General features: G+C 43.6%; 2 protein-coding genes across 4 annotated transcripts in view; one reads left to right on the forward strand and one right to left on the reverse strand.

Annotated features, from left to right (window-relative positions):
- The window catches only part of tspan5a (tetraspanin 5a), a 27,604-nt gene extending 25,321 nt beyond the window's left edge, over positions 1-2,283 (forward strand). Inside the window, exon 11 of one of the 3 annotated variants that reach the window (XR_004336406.1) lies at positions 844-2,283. The gene's annotated coding sequence lies outside the window, so the exon portion shown is untranslated. Of the gene's footprint in view, positions 1-840 lie in introns of all 3 variants that reach the window. The other 2 variants (XM_032544352.1, XM_032544353.1) reach the window with 2 other exon arrangements.
- A 4,799-nt stretch (positions 2,284-7,082) lies between these two features.
- The window catches only part of rap1gds1 (RAP1, GTP-GDP dissociation stimulator 1), a 70,492-nt gene continuing 58,655 nt past the window's right edge, over positions 7,083-18,919 (reverse strand). The window contains 8 exon segments of the mRNA XM_032544350.1: positions 7,083-9,359; positions 9,361-9,436; positions 10,011-10,139; positions 11,160-11,286; positions 12,527-12,666; positions 14,103-14,228; positions 15,789-15,923; positions 17,885-18,016. Of these exon segments, the coding sequence (XP_032400241.1) occupies positions 9,311-9,359; positions 9,361-9,436; positions 10,011-10,139; positions 11,160-11,286; positions 12,527-12,666; positions 14,103-14,228; positions 15,789-15,923; positions 17,885-18,016 (914 nt within the window). The 3' untranslated portion in view covers positions 7,083-9,310.

An 18,919-nucleotide genomic window follows, 5' to 3' on the forward strand; every position in this document is an offset into this window, starting at 1 on the left:
TGGTTTAACAGAACGACTTCTTAGTATTTGCTTGTCTCAAAGAGGTCTAAACGTCCGTCTCCGGTAGGGATCCTTTCCATAATGTTGTCAGACGCTTTAGAATATTAATCTGAGTCTGTCAGGGTAAACACAGACTTCTTATCGGTAAATACACAGCTGGCCGTTGCCCTAATAATCCTGTAAATTGACGCTTGTTCTCGTGTTGCCTAAGACGCAGGGATCTCTCTTAATATCGGACCTGTACAGATGTAGTTCCATCCGCATTCAGGACACCAAAAAAAATCCTAGCCTCCCGAATAACAGGTTCCAGGGTGGTGGGTCGGCAAACATGGTAATTACCCTTTAAGTCCAAATGTTGAGGTACATGTACTGTACTTGAGTCTTGTCTTTTCATGCAACTTTCTACATTTCCGAGTGAAATATTCAAATTTTTTTACTCCACTACATTCACCTGGCAACTTTAGTAACTAGTTACTTTACAGATTGAGATTTTTTTTTTTTTTTTTTACACACAAAACACATGTAGTTTATAAAATCTGATGTTTTAGTATAAAGTAACCTAGCAACAAAATAACGGCCTACAAGTCCAGCTGAGACGATGAGACCATTAAACACACCTTCCTTTCCACTTTCTACAATGGATCGCTCTGCATTGAGCACTTTTACTTTTAATACTTAAAAGTAAAAGTATGTGGGTGTCATCAAAATGTACTTTAAGTAACATTTTTACAGTGTGGTATCGGTACGTTTTAGCTAAGTAAAGGATCTGAGTACTTCTTCCACCGCTGCCTTGCATAAAATAAAGAATGTTAATCCGATTTCTGTCTCATTTTGTGTCGTCAGCTCCGGGTCCTTGAACGCATCGTCCGCGAAGCCCTTCGGAGGACCACATCGATCACCCGCACCATCCTGCTCACTGAACCAGCACCTTCTTTTCGAGGCACTAATATGTGAAATGCTCTGTACATAACACTGTGTGACTTGTGTAACAAGAGAGTCGTTGCGGAGGACGGTTGAACACGCACCACACGCAGGTCGTCGCAGCGCTCCGGTTTTTATAGCTACGTGTAGAGAGTAGGCGTTTTGATACATCTTTTTGATATTAGATCGGTATTTTTCACTGTGGTAAATACCGCTGCATTGCTAAACCCGTCACGTAGGACTGTAAAATATAGTTGCATTCAGTGGCGCCAGACATCGTCTGAATACTCCCTAGATATTAACTCATCCAGCATTAAAGCGGAAAAGACTACAAATTCCTCCAATTATTTAGCATACTGAGTTACTAATGGCCTAAGGCAACTTTAGGGATAATGAAAAGCAGTTATTGGTGGCTGGAAGTTTTCCTACTCTGAATACTGACCATGAAGTAATCCCTTCGTAGCGCTCTCTCTCTCTCTCTCTCTCTCTCTCTGTTTAACAAATGCTTTCCAGAGTTGGAAGCTGAAGGTGAAATCAGGCTGTAACAGTCAGAGTGAGCCGAATTAAGGCGTCGTCCAGACAACGCGTTTGGTCCCCAGCAACTAAAAATTAGGATCGGGCATCGAGCGCCGCTCCCAACTCGGAATTGTTTCAAAAAGTCACTATTCCAAAGGGAATCGCTGTTTATTGGAATTGCATGGACAACGTAGTTTCAGATCTGACTACGGTTCCAAATTTAAAGTGCAATTACGGTGTTTTTTTTTCTCTCAACCTGGACCTTTTATGTGCCTATGATTTTGTGTCTGAAGTGACCGATGGGGACAACGTTTGACATCTGTCCGGTGTAAGAGAGATCGCTGCAGTCGGCAAAACGAGCACTTTTATGAAGGTAAATACAAGCTGGACCGCATCTGCAAAAGTGCGTTCGCTGAACCCACCAGACTCCATGTAAGTTATCAGTACTTTTAGCGTCGTAAAATACACTTCATTCAAAGTCGACAGAAACGAGGTTAGGTGGTTTACTGATTTACATGTAGAAATAGGTTTGCCCTGTACCCACTAAAAGTGTTGCTTTTTTAAATGGAGTCTGGTGGGTTTAGCGCTGGGGGCTTCAGAGCTGTTTCTGGTTAAACAGAAAGGTCTCAAAGAGGTCTTAAACGTCTGTCTCGGTAGGGATCCTTCCCATAATGTTGTCAGACGCTTCTGTCAGTGGAAAAACAAGCACTTTTTTGAAGGTAAAGACAAGCTGGACAGTAATCCTATTAACTTCCATCGTAGCTTGGTTGTCCCCTGCAGACTGCAGAGATCTCTCTTAATACTGGACCCATGTCACGGATCGTTGTTCCCATCAGGAACATGGGGCCCAGGTTGAAGAAGAGGTAGTTCCCCTTTAACTACTGATTTAAACCGAAGAGTGTTTCTGATTTCAGAAATGGCGGAAAAAGCGACTGAGACCCAGACACCCCCCCCCCAAAAAAAAAAAAAAGATATTCACTTGGTGAAATATCCTCTACCTGTGAAATAAGTGTGTGACCCGGTTCTCCTCTCAAAGAACCGGAACTGGTACCAGATTTGTTGAAATTTGGCAAACGGGCTGCTAGAGGGATTTAGCGTGGACCACTTCAGAGAGGAGGAATCATCCCGCTGACCAATAACTTGAGTGCGTTATGTTTTTGCTGTGGCGGGAAAATATAGGCTTGAAAAATCCGAACTACCCCTTTTAATGAAAAATGTCAATTGTGTTTAATATTTCTTGGGAAAAAAAGGAGTGGGATAAGCAAAGTTTTGGCATCTATCTCTACTTAAAATTCAAGTCACTAACAGTCCAATCAGGACACAAACTCCTACACACCTTTGAAGATATTATTTAATGTCTGGATGATGATGATAATAATAATAATAATAATAAAGCACGTTTCAGCTCTGGATAAGAATATGACCGACCCACATATGACAGCTGTAACCCCGCTGTCGTTTCGCATTTCAGTTACGACCGTAGCCAGGGAAGTTACGTTCTACTCACCAGGTTTACACGGTTTGGGGTTTTCATTTTCATATTCGAGTCGTCATGAGAACCGGCCTGGCGCGTGTCCGGTGGTCGTCTTTCACCGCGTGTGTTTCGTGGCACATCTGATCAGCATATATGCATTATTGAATGAACGTCTTTAAATCCATTCTGGATGGGAAAACGCTGAGATGATTTATATTTTTTTTTATCTCAGTGGTGTTTTTTTGGGGGGGTTTATTTGCTCGATTATTTAGTTTTGCAAAGTATTCGCAGTATTCTTTCAGTTCGGGCTGACGTCGCGGTCGTGTTAAGCTACTTAAAAAGGGATCGAGTGTTTTTGATACTAAATGTTATTGTGCATTTGATTTGATTTGATAACTTCCGGTGTATTGACGGTGACACGCGTTACCACTGCAGCCGGTTTGTCACACGTAGAACGCTCCGAGGCGTATTACTTCATCACCTGTACCACGTGTTCAGACTGTCTAGACCAGGGGTCTTCAACGTTCTCCAGGCCAAGGACCCCCCAAACTGATGGCGAGATGGAGCGGGGACCCCCTAATTATATATATTGTATAACATTGTGTTATATCAAACTGGTCCTATAGTGCCGTGTGTGCATTGATGACTGAAAGACATCTTCTGCCTCCATTTATCTGTTTACTACAGTGTGTTGAATTCATGTTAATGTGGATTTAAAGACATTTCAATTAGTGGGAAAAATATTTAAAAAAGTCTGATCAACCAAAACTTTTGCGACCCCCATGCAGTACCTCCGGACCCCCTAGGGGTCGCGGACCCCCTGTTGAAGACCCCTGGTTTAGATGATCACAGTTTACCCCACAAACGTTGTCATGTAACTACCTCCTAATCTCCTCGTCTCATGTCCTGTTGAAATTGGACGGATTTTAATATCAAGTAAAATCAATTAAGGTGGAAAAAAAAAAAGGTTCCTTGCATTCTTGAGTGACACTTGTTTTCCAGATTATTGGACAAGAGCTCAGAATTTTTTTTTAATTTTTTTTTGGGGCTTCTCACGTCCCAGACGTCTCTGCTGACAGAAACTAGTCTCAAGTGCTTACTCTGTTACTGTGTATTTGAAATGCAAACTATCACTCGGATGTGGGAAAATACTTAATCTGTAATTCATTATCCAGATTTGAAATTCAGTGCGTGAGCACAACAGGGCCTTCTACTCCAGCAGGAAGTCCGATCTACCGCACGTCCACCTGCCATCGCTTCGCTAACACGACATGGAGAGACACGGACAAAATGGAGGACTCGAGTAGTGCGGAACATCGTCCTGACATCGAAATATCTGAAAAGCAGTTTTATTTCAACATATTTTGTCCCATATTTTGACTGCAAATGAAATTCGATTGGTTCAAAGAAATGCCGATAAACCAGACCAGGTTCTTCTCCCGTCCCGGAATGCTGTGTGGACTAGCCAGACCCTCCTCCGCAGCGCCGTGGAGGAGGGTCTGGCAAAGCGAGACGATCTCTTCGCCAACGCAAAATGGAGGAATCAAGATGGAGGAATCCAGCTCTGTGGAGGAGTTGACCCTTCCCACCACCACCCTCCATCATTTTCAATCCTGCTTATATCCGGTATCAGGTCTCGGGGCAGCAGCTCCAGTAGGTGACCCCAAACTTCCCTTTCCGCTCCACATCAACCAGCTCCGACTGGGGGATCCCCGAGCGTTCCCAGGCCAGGTGGGAGATATAATCTCTCCACCGAGTCCGGGTCTTCCCCGAGGTCTCCCTCCTCCTGGTACGTCCTCCACCTATCCTGAGGTCTTCCCCGAGCCTCCTCCCACTGGCCGTGCCGGACACCTCCAGGGACCCCAGGCTCCTCACCATGCCGACCACCTATGACTAACCCTGACACCAAACCATTCTTATTTTTATTCGTCGCTGCGATTGCACCGTCAACGAAAAAAAACACAACCGGCACCGCCGTGCTCCGGCCGCTGGAAACTGAGGTCAAGTTCGCCCGCGGCGTTTATCTGAAGGGCCGACTTTATAAATGTCCAGGACAGAGGAAAGGGAGAAGCGTGAGAAAATAACCAATATAGCAAAGAGCTCCATGCTAGGGTAACGGTTAGACATCACACTGTCTACAGGGGCTAGAAGAAGTTCACACCCCCACTCTAACGTTGATTAAATAGAGGAATTTAAAAAAAAATATCATTTGGAAATTGAGCTTAATGTCTTAACCCTCGTGTCGTCCTCGGGTCAAACTGACCCGTTTCAAAGTTCATATCAGAAATGTGGATTTCTTTCGACCAAATTTCCCAAAAATAACATGGATGATTCCATGCGTTGTTCATTAATGATTACCTTCATTTCATTATTAGGGTGTTCATTTCATCTTATAGCATTTTAATTCTTTTTTTTTTTTTTTTTTTTTTTTTTTATTAAATGGTTTCAAAACAGCATCCGGACTAAACTTTGACATTTATACATCTGCGATCCACTCAACATCCTCTGATCTTAACCATTAGTCAACTTAATTCATACTTTCTGCCTTTTTAACTAAAAACCTATATGTATAATTTGATATGAATGAGGTTTGTTGACCATGAATTCCAAGAATAAGTGATAAATCTATCATTAAACCAGCTCGGGTTTATAAAAAGAAAAAAAAAAAAAACGCCAAAGCCATGGAAAAAAAGCACAAAAAAATGTTCATTTTCAATTTTGACCTGGAAGGACAAGTTCACGGTTAAAGGAAAGACGACACGAGGGTTAATTCAAAAAAATGTAGGAAAATCCAACTTATTAACGACACTAATGTTCTTTGAATGAATAATGTATTTAAATTTTTTTCCTTAAATACAGGGCATAAGTATACACCCCCCTATGTTAAAATACAGGGGCATAAGTATACACCCCCCTATGTAAAATACAGGGTAGAAGTATAACCACCCCCCTAGTTAAAATACAGGGGCATGTATACACCCCCCTATTTAAATACAGGGGCATAAGTATACACCCCCCTATTTAAATACAGGGGCATAAGTATACACCCCCTATGTTAAAATACAGGGACATAGTAATAACCCCCCTATTTAAAATCAGGGCATAGTATACACCCCCCTAGTTAAAATACAGGGCATAGTATACACCCCCTATTTAAAACAGGGCATAAGTATACACCCCCCTATGTTAAAATCCAGGCATAGTATACACCCCCTATGTTAAAATACAGGGCAAAGTATACACCCCCTATGTTAAAATACAGCATAAGATACACCCCCCTATGTTAAATTCCCATAGAGACAGTTACATTTTTAAAGAGCCCAGGGATTTGGGCCCATGAAAAAGATATTACCCATGATCCTGCAACGCCAAACCCTGCACAGTTGCTGCAACCACGCCTCCCGAACCCGGTCTACCCTAAGCTTTAAAAAAAAAAACATACTGTACAATATGAATGACTGTTGAAAGTATACGTCACGGTTCTGACACGCGTGCAACATTCTGCACACCGTAGAATTTACTAGTTGACCGTTAGCCTCTAAATTTAATTAGATTTTAATCAGGCAGCGCGTCACATCACTCGCTTCAAAGCCACCAGACTCCTTAGGAAAAAAAAAAACAGTGACTTGACCTTGTAGAGTGGGTCAATTTATTGAACATGTTAAAAAAAAAAAGAAAAAAAAAAGAATAACAAACGGGATCCTCATTTGCCACATGTGAACAACAAATAAGCATTTTGACCTCAGCCAACGGGCTAATGTCCACCACCGAATGACACGCCGGTCTTTATAAAAAGATTTAAGATGTCTTCTGGATTTCTTTTCATTTTTTGCAACCAGGATTTTTCTTTTCTTTGTAAACATGTTACATGCACAAACAAAGATATATATATATATATATATATATAACACAATAAAGGACAGGGGGAAAGCATAATATGAGCATTTTAAATGCATTTCTGGGGAATGTGAGGGGGGGGGGGGGGGGGGGGGGCAGCAGCGGTGTTGTAGAAACTGAGGCGCACGTACACAGGTGCGCGTACGATAACGTACGATAACGTACGATAACACGCGTCACGGAGAAAATGACGCACAAATGTACAACCATGTATACGACGATGAAGTCGGCACTTGACGCCGCTGAGCTGCCGTGGCAATAACGACATCAGCCATCACCAGCGTCGTCACCTCTTAATTATCTGCGGAGTTACAGTCCTCCAAATGTACAACTCGTGACATTTACGACAAAACACGTACGTTTATAGGATTTCACGCAGTTACTATGGATACGTCTCCACAGGCATGTGTCTTTAGAAGAGCACAAATCTGATAAATAACCATTCATACCTTTTAAAACAAGCAAACAAACAAAAGAAAATCGCGTGGGCCCAGACCAGGAAACACACTCATGTTAACAGTGTCGGTGTTAGAAACCCCCCCCCGGACTTTGCTCCACACACACACACACACACACACACACACACACACTGTACACACACACGTATGAACGGTGGCTGGAAAAAAAAAAAAAAAAAATCACACTCTCTGGTTTTCTTACACCACACATCCCGATTTTTGTGATTTTGGGGGCACTACTGTGTGTTACAAAGACTACTCCAGTACCCCGGTCCGGGTTCTGGATTCCTAGTCTCGTGCCAACTTTGACTCATCTTGTTCCTGGCCGCTCTCCGTGGACTACTCCCACACCTCGGCCCCGTCCAAAAATATGACAGATTATCTTCAATTGAGATTTTCTGGAGTTTGTCCACAGTGCTACACAAAAAATTGTATCTGTAGAAATCTGGGTACGCATGCACCGATTGGCTGCATGTTAGATAGGAAGTCTTCCTAGGAACCTATAAGATGGGCGCTAAGTAACAAAGCATGATTTAAAAAAAAAAAAAAAAAAAGGATTAATCTGACCAAGCTGTGTCAAATCAAAGATTTTGTGAAAACGACATCCTGCGCCATCTTGGATTTTACACGCTTGGTTTTGGGGGGTTTTTTCCATGGTTTTGGGGAAGACAACACAAGGGGTTAATTAACCCTTGTGTTGTCTTCCCGTCCACCATGAAAAAAAGTTGTCGCTTTTTCAATGTCGTGGGTGCTTTTTTTTTGTTGTTTGATATTTCCAATGTTGACGCTTTCATCTTATTTCAAAAGGGCCATTTTTTTTTGTGATGAAAAAAAAAAACTGAAAATGGGTCAAATAGGACCCGAGGACAACGCAAGGGTTGATCAAAGATCTATACTCCGCACCCCCCCCGCCCCCCCGCGACGTTGCTTTTCTCACCTTGTGGACCTACACGGACATTTGTGCGTTTGTGATCTCAACATCTTCTGATGTCCGACTTCGGGGGCGATGGCAACACAAGACAGAGACGCGCACAAGTTGCTGCACCCCGGTCGATGGTTGAGCTCGTAAAACACGGACACGCCGTCCATCCCTCCCTGTTTCGGGGGGGGATGCGTTTGGACAACTGTTCCAGATCAAAGTCTGGGAGACAAAACAAAATGGAGGTGTCGGTGGAGCAGAGCGGGCTGTACTGGTGGGTAAAATGAACACCGTCACGCTTTCGACAGGACTACAACACGCACGGTTTCTAGTCGGTTTCTACGTGAGCCACATGGGACACAACTGGGCACATCGTGGGTGCCTGCTTGCTTTGCTCTAAAAATGGGGAGGGGGGGAAAAAAAAGAAAATCACAACAGGAAGTTGGTGTTTTTTTTGTTCTTTTGTGCACATTTTTCACTGGTGGGTTACCGGCGGGTGGTGTCACAGCTATGGTCGTCAGAGAGGGTCGTCTCTTCATCTATTGCGTTGCGTTGTTTTGGGCGCCTCGGCTCCTGGGGGGGGAGCAGAAGACGCATGCACACAAGTCGAGTTGGGGGACCGGGGTTAGACCGACGTGGACAGACCCAGGAAGGCAACAGTGTCCACCTCCACTGACCATTTCAGGGTGGAGGTTTGTAAAGCCTGATGTGGACCCCCTTGCCTAAAGGACCTGCTACCCCACCTAATTAAATCTCTTATGGGTTTCGGAGGAGTGCCGGTGCCCCACAGTAGTCTAAAAACTGTTTCAGAGGCATTTTTCACCCAATCAAGGATCGGATTTTTTTGTACTACATATTAAAAATTTAGGATAGGATCGGCTTCCCGAATCAACATCAGTCTAACCCGAGTGGAGATGGGCGGGGCTAAGGGGTGGGGGGGGTTGAGAGACATGACTATGGCTGGCTGGCAGTTAACGAGACATGGAACCTTGGCACATGACGATGGGGCACTGGTGGGGGGGGGGGGGGGGGGGGGGGGGGGGGCAGTCATGAGGTGTCATTAGGTTATCAGATGGTCAGGCAGGCATTTGGGTGGGTGTGTGGGTGGAGGTCGGACACAGTCATTTAGCTCTGGGCGGTTAGCCGCTGCTCCGTGAGCGACGCCTGGTGGGAACCGTTTTGTTTCGTGGGCCCGCAGCTTGGAGACCACGTCGATGAACGCCAGGCTCTGGACCTCTTTGTGGAGAGGCTCTGAAAAGAAGAGGAGGGGGGGGGGGGGGGGGGGGCAATTATTCAAACAATTACGTGACGGTTACACACACCTGCTGCTCTGAGTTCCCTTTTAAAATAAGGTCTTTTTGAATAATGGGAAGTAAAACCGCATTTGTGTTACGAAGAGACACAAAGATGGAGAATGTGGATTCACTGGGGGGGGCGGGGGGCTTTGGCTCAGCCAGCAGCTTAGTAACAAGTTGCCAAATGTCTATATACATATATATATACACATGTCAAATTAAAGAAATACTGCACACGGACCGCTTTAGTCTTAGCTTTTGAGTAACAATTTGCTTTTAGCCGAGCTAGCTGTGCTAGTCTAAAACATGAACTTTCTATCCGAGTCATCCACCGACAGAGCAGATGGATTACAGGACTGGATGGGTCCTTATTTAGATAAATTTAGCCATCAACAACAACAACAGCTGTGTTTACTCATGGAGCGCCTTTGTTTCTTTCTACAGAGACAGCGCACAAAACAGTTAGCGCAATACGCTAACAAGGGCCGAGACGCTAAATGAACGCATGTTTAAGTCTTTCCAAGTCTCACCTGAGCCCATGACGGCGCATATGAGGATCATGGAGTTGTATTTGATCTCCGGCGCGCTCCGCTCGTCCGACAGCAGCTTGTGGAGCACCGACACCAGGCTGGCGCCAACAAAGTCCTTCTCGGCCGCAACTGAAATCCACAAAAAGAGTCGCAACGTGTTACCATGGTAACCATCGCAACCGATAAACCGATATATCAAAACATAAACGGATTTCCCTAACATGACTTATTTGGAGTTATTTACCACGAGTTCTTACTAAAAACATATGATGATAATTTGTTTTATTGTCACAACCGAACGAAGCAACATCAAAATGTATTACAGTTTTGATAAATGAAATATATAAAAATACAAACTTAAGATATGAAAGTTAAAGTCCTTTGAACAAAAACACAAAAAATTTAAAAAAATGAATCCGGGTGTTGCCAACGGGGATGCCGTAGAGCGCCCTCTGGTGGACAAACTATGCAACGCCAACACTGAGGACATGGTTGACCGGCTGTTTTTATTTTATTTATTAATTTACTTTGATTTATTTTGATTATTTATTTATTTTTGTTTTTATTTTATTGTATTTTTGTTTTTATTGTATTTATTTTTATTGATATTATTTATTTTTGTTTTTATTTTATTGTATTTTTTTATTTATTTATTTTTGTTTTTATTTATTTCTCAGAATTCTGAGATTAAAGTCAGAATTCTGACTTTAATCTCAGAATTCTGACTTTAATCTCATAATTCTGACTTTGATCTCATAATTCTGACTTTGATCTCAGAATTCTGACTTTAATCTCAGAATTCTGACTTTAATCTCAGAATTCTGAGATTAAAGTCATAATTCTGACTTTGATCTCAGAATTCTGACTTTGATCTCAGAATTCTGACTTTAATCTCAGAATTCTGACTTTTTTTTCTCATAATTCTGACTTTAATCTCAGAATTCTGACTTTAATCTCAGAATTCTGACTTTTTTTTCTCAGAATTCTGACTTTGATCTCAGAATTCTGACTTTAATCTCAGAATTAAAAAAGTCAGATTTCTGAGAAAAAAGTCCGAACTCACATAACGTTTTCACCAGTGGCCCTAATCCTCTTCCGTAACCATGGTCCAAACTACATTTTCATAGATAGATGTATTTGTCCTCTTACCCAAATCCAGCGCTGCTATGAGACCCAAAGCCACCAGCGCTTCATTCTGCATTATCATGTGCTCGCTAGTTGCCATGGTCACCAAGTGCTTGACTCCTCCTCCCTGGATGACAGATCTGACGACTTCCTGGAAAAAAAGAAATCACTTGGGTAAACCAACCCGGAGATGTACTTTTCAGAATCTTTCAGCACCAGGATGTTCTTGACAGTGTCATTTGTCAAAGACAGACTGGGTTTAAAAGAGGAACTCACACAATAAACGTTGTATTAATAAACAATAAAAAAGCACAGAGGTGTGGCTACTACAGCAGCTTATGGTGGCTAACATTAGCACACTGATTTTAGACTGCTACGCTGCATTTTAGGATTTACTAATGTCACATAAGAGTTGCTTCAACCCTCGTGCTGTCTTCCCGTTAACCATGAACTTGCCCTCCCAGGTGATAATTGAAAATGAACATTTTTTGGTGCTTTTCCGATGTTTTTGTTTTGCTTTTTTCTGATTTATTTGTCACTTTTTTCCAGCTTTTGGCGCTTTTTAAAAAAAAAGCTGAGCTGGTTTAGTAACAGGTTTTACACTTATTCTTGGAATTCATGGTCAACAAACCTCATTTATATTTAATTATGAAGAGGTTTTTAGTTAAAAAAGCAGAAATTACGAATTATTTTGACTAATAGTTCAGATCAGAGGATGTTGAGTGGATCACAGATGGGCAGATGTCAGAGTTTAGTCCGGATACTGTTTTGAAACCATTAAAAAAAAAAAAAGATTTCAAAAACACCCGAAAAATTCATTGAAAGTAATAATTAATTTTACCTGAAGAACGTATGGAATCATCCATGTTTTTTGTGAGCAATTTGGTTGAAAGAAATCCACATTTCTGGTATAAAACACTTTGAAACGGGTCAATTTGACCCGAGGACGACACGAGGGTTAAACTCATAATGCGCAGCGTTTCCTGAAGTTCTGTTTGTATATGATGGGTCGGTCATTGGGCACAGTGTCCGCAAAGGATGTGTTCTGACAGAGAAGCCCGTCCAAAAGAAAAACTCCAGTCTGGAATTATTGGTCATCAGGGGCTTTCAAAGTCTGGCGCTGTGGACCCTCTATAGACAAAATGGGGGCAAGTGTGCAGTGCACCCGTGGAACACTGAATCCAAAAATATGTTTATAATATCTGTGTTTTTCAGATGAAACTGAGTTATGATTCCAAGTAGTAGGCATTTTGAGGTAAACTGGCAAATCAAGAGCCAAAGTATCCCCACACCCCCCCTTCAACACAGTCTGAAAGCCTCTGGTTTACACCAACAGTCCAGGAGGGATTAACACTTAGCTTACCAAAGACCTGAAGAGGATTGGGACTGACCTTGGACTTGCTGTGTCGAATGAGGGCCGACAGGAGCCTGTTGGACTCGCCCATCACCCCTGCGTGATCTTTGGCTTCACACCACTCCACTAGCCGCTCCACCAGTTTCCCGTTGGTTCCCAGCTGGTCCGCGGCTTCGGCTGAAACGACAGACACGCCGCACACGATTACTGTCATTTATTCAGAAGTTGCCAAACCACGGTGAAAAGAATCTTGATTATTTGTACCCAAATCAGTCTATATCGACGAAGTTTCATCTCCGGGATTGTTCAGGTGCCATTGTTCAGGGTTTCTGAGGACTGTGGTTAACTAAACTCTGCAGGGTAAGGTCTGTCGCACGGCTAAAACTACTTTTGAATGTAAACGTTCCACCGAAAAGTTCCTTCCTGAGGCTATTTGGCGGAGGCACCGTCCTTGTAAGACGATTGTGACTGGTATAAATAAATGCCAATTAACCAGAGCAGGTTTTCCTGCCATCCCAGATTGGTGTGTGGACCTGCCAGACCCTCCTCCGCAGCACTGTGGAGGAGGGTCTGGAAATGCAAGACTTTACCCAAATAGATCTAACTGCATTTCAAGTGTCATTCTCTGAAGGCGCGGTAACTCTCTAGCCGCCTCTCCGGCAGCTCTGCAAATTGACTCTGAATCGTCTATTTCACAAATATTAGTTGTGCTTTTGGTAGTTGGACATTGGACGGTGACGGCATACGGCAATGAGTCCCTCATCAGGATCGGTACGTCCACTCGCCAGTCTCCAGTCGACCCTGGCTAGCTAGCTGGCTCGCCAAGTTTTCAAATGTAAACATCCGAGTAAACACCGAAGGAAAAGTGGAGAAGATGAGCTCAAGGTAGCAAGACCATCTCTCAAATGTAAACATCAGCGTAAAGAAGACGGCTATCATCTGCGACCTGTGGCTACGATAACGACGACGATGTGGACAAGCGACACCACCTCTGCGACCATCTCACTCTCTATATGAAAGGAGGCGCCAAGGCAAGCGTGGAGGAACTGAACACCAACTGCATCTTCAACATCTTCAACAGCAGGACGTCAGGAGCTGGGGAGTCCTTTCGCCAAGACTTCCTGGATCCGGGAGTGCCATTCACCCAGAAGAATCTTCTTTTTTTGTGTGTGTGGGTCGATCGGGATTTGTACCTCGTCCGAGTTAATGTGACAAATAAGACATTAATTGCTTAGTTATATTTGGAATGGAAGTTTGGGTTTTGAATTTGAAGCAAACTCAGATTTTTTCTCTCTCTCAGGTGACTAAACCACGTTTTTATTTCACGCTCATCGGCGACTTTCTTTGTCTTGAACGGTCTGTCCAGCGTCACGACTCAAGCAGCAGTAAGCACACGTGTTGTGAATATGTTGATTATCACACCAAAGCTAAAATACAGCTGAGGGGAAAAAAAAAAAATAACGTAATCAACCGATGTGTGTGTAACGTGAGCACTGACCATGTTTTGAGAAGACCCACCTCAGAATTTAGAACTGCGTCACGGTCTACGATGTGTCGTCCGAGTGGATACATTCGCAGCGACAATGTTCACGGATTGAAACGTAAATCTCTACCTTGGGTATCGATGAGCATGCGTAACGTCCCCAGGAGTTTAAACTGGACCGGAGGCATCTCTGATTGCAGAAACTTCAACACCACGTCCGCTACTCCAGCTGACAGCATCTTGGATTTGTTTACCACTGGAGAGAGGAAACGAGGTGCATTAAAACACAGAGGCAACACTGTTTAGACGTCGATTGATTATCGTACAGTGCTTCCTCTAGGACCTTTTTCACAGCGGGGGGTGAGAGGGTTAACGTTAGGTTGGGATTTTAAGAATTAGTACGGGTGCACTAGCTACAGCAATGAAACACAGTGCAGGTGTTTTGGTTCCTGAGCGTGTTCCCATGGGAACATGTTATGCCGGTACAGCTAGAAAAAGTTGTAAAGCGTAACTCAACCTAAGTCAATGCAGTGTGTTGTTTGTTTTTAGCAGCAGATTGCTTTGTTTATAGTTGTTGCTCAAAGGCAAATATGTCTTATAATTACATTCCAGGATACAGAGGCACTTTTCTCACAGAAAGAGTTTTTTTTTTTTAGTCTTTTTGGACCAGAATTAAATCTGCTCAGAGTCCATTCAGCTTGACACATATCAGCCATAGCTGATGAACAATGACAGATACATAAGAATCGCCGATCCCGTTTTCACTCGCTGTGACAACTGTTTCATAACAAACTCAACTGTGGATGACATGATTTTGTGTTTGCTTTTATGACTATTTGGTCATTTTCTATTAGCTACAGTTGGTACCTTTTATTTCATGTTTGTGTCACATTTGCTCAAACCGTCACTATATCCTGACAGTACCACATGAGATATATAATCTGTGATGCACTGTTTAGCCGGCTGGCCGAGGTTGGGTTCAGCTCAATAAAAGTTACCTTTAATTCAAGAAATATTTCGTGTTTCTGTTATGTGTCATTTTCCCCAAGTTCTACACCTTGCTTTTGTTCATAACATGAGATGTACTGGTTTAACTGAAAATATAGTGTATTTGACTCAAACATGGGCAGACGGCAGCTCTCAAAACTCAAAGCAGATGTCACTTTACTAGTGTTTATATGTTATTACATACAGTCTATCAAATATACTTAAATAAAGAGTATATAATACTATGTTTTAATAAATATCAATCAATAACATTTTTGAATCCTGATTAATTGCATGATTGTCATAATTGACTCCCGTCCTAGTTACATTTCTAATCGCAAAAAATCAAATTTTTGTATCTGTCATCTGTTATAAATGTACTTTAAAAGGCATATTTCTTCATGTTTTTGATGCTCAAGTGGTATTTGAGACTGCTCCAGTGGTAACTGGTGTCACATCGACAGCACATGTAAATAACTTTAGCCTTGTGGAGAGAGCCATCTGGAAGGGCTTGCCATTCAAAAAAGACCCTCGTCTTTATCTATTTCTGCTGAAAGGGCTGTGTTTCTGCTAGCCATCCAATCATCATGGAGGTAATATAGAGGTAAAAAGAGGGTAAGACCCTCTCCCGTTAAACCGCTTCGTCTCTGTCAGAACAACAGGTATTTATGTACATTGAAGGACAATGTAACCCTGTCCCACCCAGTCATACTTAGGCCCAGTCATCCCTTCGTAACTAGGAACCAAATGGACCTTTAAAGACCTCTAGATGACGTGATGTGTGTGTGTGTGTGTGTGTGTGTGTGTGTGTGTGTGTGCAGCGGCTCACCGGGTATGGCCAGGTTCCGCAGGGCGCTCAGCGCGGCGTGTTGAACGGTGACATTGCCTTCCTCGACGTGCCGATCCAGCAGCTCCAGAAGCTTCTGCACAATCCCGGTGTCCACCATGTGGATGCAGTTCCCATCTGCACAGTAGGAAGTAAAGGCAACAAAAGCACACACCTTCATGTCGAGTCAGATACGGACCAGTGCTGGCCGGGTCCTACGGTTCAATTACTGTTATGCGTTATTAATGCTGGAACCTATTATATAACACATATAACGGTAGATACGTTCTCAGTAAGTCATCAAGTTCACAAATACGTATAAATATCTTGAATTGGATAAATTATCCTAAATGTACTTGTTGTCCACTATAATTTACTTTTGCCAAAGCACTTGAAATTGGATAAATACCGCTTTGAATACGTTTAGGATACAATGTATATCAAATATGTTTATTTGTTGTACTACTGTCATTTTGCTGCTGCGATGTCCCACTTTAACAGGGATGATAAAAGTTTTGGTCACTAACTTTCATCCGGGACTTAAAGGTGCAGTGGGTAGTTTCTGTCGCCCCCCCATGAGGAATTCTAAGTAATGAAAACAAAGCTGTTGCCGCGTGATACAAGCCGTGCGTGATCGCGCACAACCTCAAACCGTCCGCCACACAGGTGCTAGTAGCCAAGGAGGACACGCAGGATTAAAAAGACACGATGGACTCTTGAAAAGAGGAAATTATCTGCACTTAATTTTCTGCGTTGAAGTCGCCGGACAAAAACAGACGGTTGTGTGGCGGTGATCTCTTTTCATTTCATATATTTATCGTACAGGAAAGTCAGAGAAAGTAACGATTACATTACAATATAAAAACGGGCCTGACTCAGTTTTAAAAACTGGTTTTCAGCAGGTTCCTGTTCTGCAGAAACACAGAACATGGGTACAGCACGTCAGGACAGACGTTAATACAAGACATCGATGTGGCAAAATTAATTTCGACAACTGAAAACAACAATACAGTTACATAAGGACGAAGACATTTATACAAGACATCAGCTGGGCTAGACAGATACGGACAGTGCAAACAAGGCTTGGATAATACATAAACTAATTCATTAATGTGTGCAGGTGTAACTGTTAATAAGGAGCTGTTTGGCATTTTTTAAATATGTGATGGAAGATAGTTTTCTGATGTGGGATGTCATTCCAAATCTTGGTACATGTATAAAAAAAAGATTTCTGCCCAAAGTTGTTTTTAAATGGGGGAACTGGGATAAGGGGCCTGTGAGACCGACCTAGTGAGGCGACCTGGTCTCGCGTGGGTCGGGCCTGCCGGACCGACCTAGTGAAGCGACCTGGTCTCGCGTCGGTCGGGCCTGCGCGACCGACCTAGTGAGGCCACCTGGTCTCGCGTGGGTCGGGCCCGCGAGACCGACCTAGTGAGGCGACCTGGTCTCGCGTGGGTCGGGCCCGCGAGACCGACCTAGTGAGGCGACCTGGTCTCGCGTGGGTCGGGCCCGCGAGACCGACCTAGTGAGGCGACCTGGTCTCGCGTGGGTCGGGCCCGCGACCGACCTAGTGAGGCGACCTGGTCTCGCGTGGGTCGGGCCCGCGAGACCGACCTAGTGAGGCGACCTGGTCTCGCGTGGGTCGGGCCCGCGAGACCGACCTAGTGAGGCGACCTGGTCTCGCGTGGGTCGGGCCCGCGAGACCGACCTAGTGAGGCGACCTGGTCTCGCGTGGGTCGGGCCCGCGGGACCGACCTAGTGAGGCGACCTGGTCTCGCGTGGGTCGGGCCCGCGGGACCGACCTAGTGAGGCGACCTGGTCTCGCGTGGGTCGGGCCCGCGGGACCGACCTAGTGAGGCGACCTGGTCTCGCGTGGGTCGGGCCTGCGGGACCGAAAATAAAATGCAATCGCGTAGCCGTTTTGAAAGTTTTCATACGTTAACGCCTTAAAGCGTCCGAGTGCAACACAATGGTGAGACCACTTTAGTTAGCTTTGTAGCAACTCATTTGGCATAGGCTTGAATGTAACGGACGTTCATTAATATGAAAAAGTAACGCACTAAAGCTTTGACCTTGCACCAATGGGAAGTTAAACTTACCGTTGCGGGCAAAATTAGCGATGGCCAGAGCCCCGGCGAGCTGCAGCTGGTGGTTGTGAGACGGTATCCAGGACAGGACCCTCTGGAAGACGCTGCCCTTTCCTCCCTCAAACAGCTTCTGCATGGACTCGTCTACACATCACAACGAAGACCGGTTACTGTACAACGCTCGTCAATACGTCACATGCCTATTCCTGCCTGTCTTTTGCGATTAAGAAAAAAAAATCTTCATATATTTGACACCTTTATTGTATGATTTATCAAGACACCCAATGATGGTTAATGTATTGTATTGCATGCACTCAAGTGTTTGTGTTATGCCTTCTGATTCAACACACATGTATTATTTAGTCTTCCCACTCTTCAAATGTGCACGTGGCACCTATTTACCTATTCATTCGTTTTGATTAAATGTATTATTATTGTTCAGCTTATATGGTAATATGCCAAAAATGATATTGGCTTCTTGTCCACATGAGATAACTTAACAGCCCGGGGCTCGACAACCTGACTCAAGAGAGTTAGATTGAGCTTAAATAGGCTACTTCCATTAAAACCATCGGGGGAATAAATGCGGTTTCGCTGGTGTGGACGAGAGGGGAGTTGAATACTGGGTGCAAAAGATTTTCTTTTTCCTCCAAAAAAATGCAAGAGAAACCCTGAGAACAGATAGCGATAGGCACGTTTCTCTAGCCTCGTGCTCACATTGTTGCTCTTATTTTCCTCATTGTATATGTCTTCTTATTTTTTACTTTTTATACTGTTTACTTGAATGTTATGTTTGTCTGTGGACCAAAGTGGTTAAAAATGTCTCGTTGTCACCGTGGGATGGAGGGAAACGCAATCTCGATCTCTTTGTATGTTTTGACATGTGATGAAATTGACAATAAAGCAGACTTTGACATTGATTTGAAGCAAAGGCTAGTGGTCGTACTGTAAAAGTACACATAGTGAATTACAACTTAAAATGAAAAATGTATATAATACTTAAGCAGCCAGCTGGATTTAAATGAGAAGGGGGCAGTTTGGCCGGCA

Source organism: Etheostoma spectabile, chromosome 19 (genome assembly GCF_008692095.1).
Source record: "Etheostoma spectabile isolate EspeVRDwgs_2016 chromosome 19, UIUC_Espe_1.0, whole genome shotgun sequence".
In the NCBI taxonomy this organism is placed as follows: domain Eukaryota; kingdom Metazoa; phylum Chordata; class Actinopteri; order Perciformes; family Percidae; genus Etheostoma; species Etheostoma spectabile.